Below are 3,756 nucleotides of genomic sequence, written 5' to 3'. Positions count from 1 at the left end.
AATTGCGGTCCTTGAAGATGGAGGCCATCTGTGTTGTACGTATTTTGAACTGGTCCTCCTGGGAGCAGATGCGGCGGAGACGAAGGAATTGGGAGAATGGGATGGCGTTTTTACAGGGGGCAGGATGGGAGGAGGTGTAGTCCAGGTAGCTGTGGGAGTCGGTTGGTTTGTAGTAGATGTCCGTGTCCACTCCAGAGGAGCATTGTCCTCATTGTGGCAAGGTGTTTATTTAGAGAGTTTCACTCGCTTCTCGATGGATGTTTCACTCAGGAATAGGTCAAAATGCCATTGAGATGGCTCATATGTTCACAACGATTGGTGTGGTTCTCATGGGGAACTTCATCCAGAAGCTTTTAAATACTGTAATTGTACCAGCCTCCATCATCTCCTCCGGCAGCCCACTCCACACACGTATTACCCTCTACGTGAAAGTGTTGCCCCTGAGGTACCTTTCATATAATTCCTCTCTCACCCTAAACCTATGCCCTCTCGTTCTAGACTTCCCCACCCCAGGGAAACGGCCCTGTTCATTTACCCTACTCATGCCCCTCATGATTTTATAAACCTCTATAAGGTCACCCCTCAGCCTCCAACACTCCAGGGAAAACAGCCCCAGCCTATTCAACCCCTCCCCTACAGCTCAACCCTCCAGCTCCAGCAACATTCCTGCAAATCTCCTCTGTAACCCCTCCAGACCCACAACGTCTTTCCAATAGGAAGGAGACCAGAACTGCACGCACTACTCCAAAAGTATTACTAACCAAAATCCTGTACAGCCCCAGAATGACCTCCCAACTCCTACACTCAATGCTCCACCAATAAAGGAGAGCATATCAAACGCCTTCTTCACTATCTTATCTACCTGTGACTCTACTTTCAAGGAACTATGAACCTCCAAGATCTCTGTTTAGCAACACTGCCCAGAACCTGACCATTAAATGAATAAGTCCTGTTCTGATTTGCTTTTCTAAAATGTATCACCTTGCATTTATCTAAATTAAACTCCATCTGCCACTCCTCAGCCCATTGGCCCAGAGGTCAAGCTCTTGGAGAGTTATCAGGGATGGAGCAGAGAAGGAGGGACAAAACCATAGAGAAATTTTAAAAAAAACAAATTAAGGATTTTAAAATCAAGCTGTTGCTGTAACAGGGAGTTAATGAATGCCGGTGAACACAAGAAATAGGAAACTGAGGATTGAAACCATTTTGCCAATTGTTTCTTGCTTGGCCAAAGACAGAGTTAAAAAGGAACACCCCTAATTCCCATCAAAGCAGCTGGCTTCCTGTGAACAAAATGGGAGATGACCTCAAGCTGGCTGACTTAGAGCCATAGAGATGTACAGCACGGAAACAGACCCTTAGGTCCAACCCGTCCATGCCAACCAGATCCCAACACAATCTAGTCCCACCTGCCAGCACCCGGCCCATATCCCTCCAAAACATTCCTATTCATATACCCATCCATATGCCTCTTAAATATTGCAATTGTACTAGCCTCCATCACGTCCTCTGGCAGCTCATTCCATACATGTACCATCCTCTGCATGAAAAAGTTGGCTCTTAGGTCTCTTTAATATCTTTCCCCTCTCAGCCGAAATCTATGCCCTCTAGTTCTGGACTCCTTGACCCCAGGGAAAAGACTTTGTCTATTTATCCTATCCATGCCCTTCATGATTTAAAAAACCCCTATAAGGTCACCCCTCAGCCTCCAATGCTCCAGGTAAAACAACCCTAGCCTATTCAACCTCTCCAACCCTGGCAACATCCTTGTAAATCCTTTCTGAACCCTTTCAAATTTTACAACATCTTTCCGATAGGAAGGAGACTAGAACTGCACGCAGTAATCCAACTGTGGCCTAACCAAAGTCCTGTACAGCCGCAACATGACCTCCCAACTCCTGTACTCAATACTCTGACCAATAAACGAAAGCATACCAAATGCCTTCTTCACTATCCTATCTACCTGCGACTCCACTTTCAAGGAACTATGGACCTGCACTCCAAGGTCTCTTTGTTCAGTAACACTCCCTAGGACCTTACCATTAAGTGTATAAGTCCTGCTAAGATTTGTTTTCTCAAAATGCAGCACCTCACATTTATCTAAATTAAACTCCATCTGCCACTTCTCAGCCCATTGGCCCACCTGACCAAGATCCCGCTATAATCTGAGGTAACCTTCTTCACTGTCCACTGCACCTCCAATTTTGGTGTTATCTGCAAACTTACTAACTGGCTTGGACTGGAGGTACTCGCACCCCCACCCTCTTGCCCCACAGCCCCTGTACAGTTTAAGCAGCTTCAATCCATCACGTCGGATATGTTATCACACAGGAGGTTACTCACTTGGTGATCGGCCTGTGAAATAGTTGTAATACTGCGAGACATAGGTCAGGATGCTCAGTCTGTCTGGGACTCTCAGTGCCACCATGTCCTCTGCATCCAGCAGCGCTGGGATTCCCAGCTGCTCCTCTGCCACCTGGAATGCCTGAAACCGAGAGCGAGAGTTCAGGAGACAGTTTTCGCCAAGTCTGCCTCCGAATCAGTGAGAGCTGCAGCAAGTAGCGTGATCCTTCAGAGCTGTTTCCTTTTGAAACCTTAGCAGCAAAGCAGTTGCCGAAAGAAGAAATAAATAAAGCTGCCCAGCAAACACCTTAAATCCAGAGTACACTCAAGCAGGTTGAGATGGGAGAAAGAGGTTCTTATGAAATGAGAAGGAAGTGCTGATTTAGATTACTTACAATGTGGAAACAGGCCCTTCGGCCCAACAAGTCCACACCAACCCTCCGAAGAGCAACCCACCCCCCTACGTTTACCCCTTCACCTAACACTATGGGCAATTTAGCATGGCCAATTCACCTAACCTGCACATTTTTGGACTGTGGGAGGAAACCGGAGTACCCAGAGGAAACTCACGCAGACACAGGGAGAATGCACAAACTCCACACAGGCAGTTGCCTGAGGCAGGAATTGAACCTGGGTCTCTGGCACTGTGAGGCAGCAGTGCTAACCACTGTGCCATCGGGCCACCCGCACTCTTCCAAAAAAAAAAATAAGCTGTCAGCTGTGACACAGTGCATTCTCCTGTCAGGGTCAGAAACAGCAGGATTGAATTTTGCCAGCCTCATGAAGGTAGGGGAGCTGAGGGAGCAGTGCTAAGGAACACAGGAATGTTGAATATGTGACCAGAAGGCCATTCGACCCCTCGAGACCACTCTGCCATTTATTCTGATCATGGCCAGACATCTAGCTCAATAGCATTAGCCCTTCTTCAGGAATGAGGAAAGTTGGTCCAGCAGGCTAAGATAAAAGATAGGGAGGAGGGACTTGGGGGAGGGGCGTCGGAAATGTGATAGGTGGAAAGAGGTCAAGGTGAAGGTGATAGGTCAGACTGGGATGGGGGCGGAGAGGTCGGGAAGAAGATTGCAGGTTAGGAAGGCGGTGCTGAATTTGATGGATTTGGTTTGAGAATGTGGCTGAAGAGCTTCTATGCAGTTTAGATTATTATGCTGCACTTTGTTCTGTTTAAATACTTAATTTACTTATTTCATCAGCTTCAGAGGAAGGGGGACTTCCTGTTTTTGTCTACATCTCGGTCAGTCTAGGTTATGGGGTGTTAACAACAGGTGGTAAGTGTTTATTACTTGGGCTATTTTACAATGAACAGGGCTTGTTTTGTATCTGTTGTGTTGTGTTCCTCTTTGATCTGGAGTTCTTGCCACCAGTCTGCATTTTTAAATATTTTCATAACTATTCTTG

The 3,756-nt window shown here is 46.8% G+C and overlaps 1 protein-coding gene across 1 annotated transcript in view; it reads right to left on the bottom strand.

Moving 5' to 3' along the window:
• Positions 1-3,756, bottom strand: part of micall2a (mical-like 2a) — a 95,151-nt gene that overhangs the window by 50,371 nt on the left and 41,024 nt on the right. Inside the window, exon 3 of the mRNA XM_043711848.1 lies at positions 2,344-2,485. Within this exon, the coding sequence (XP_043567783.1) occupies positions 2,344-2,485 (142 nt within the window). The remainder of the gene's footprint in view (positions 1-2,343; positions 2,486-3,756) is intronic.

The sequence above is a fragment of the Chiloscyllium plagiosum genome, chromosome 21 (genome assembly GCF_004010195.1).
Source record: "Chiloscyllium plagiosum isolate BGI_BamShark_2017 chromosome 21, ASM401019v2, whole genome shotgun sequence".
Lineage (NCBI taxonomy): Eukaryota > Metazoa > Chordata > Chondrichthyes > Orectolobiformes > Hemiscylliidae > Chiloscyllium > Chiloscyllium plagiosum.
Note: the sequence above shows the minus strand (reverse complement) of the source record. Positions and strands in the feature narration are given on the sequence as shown.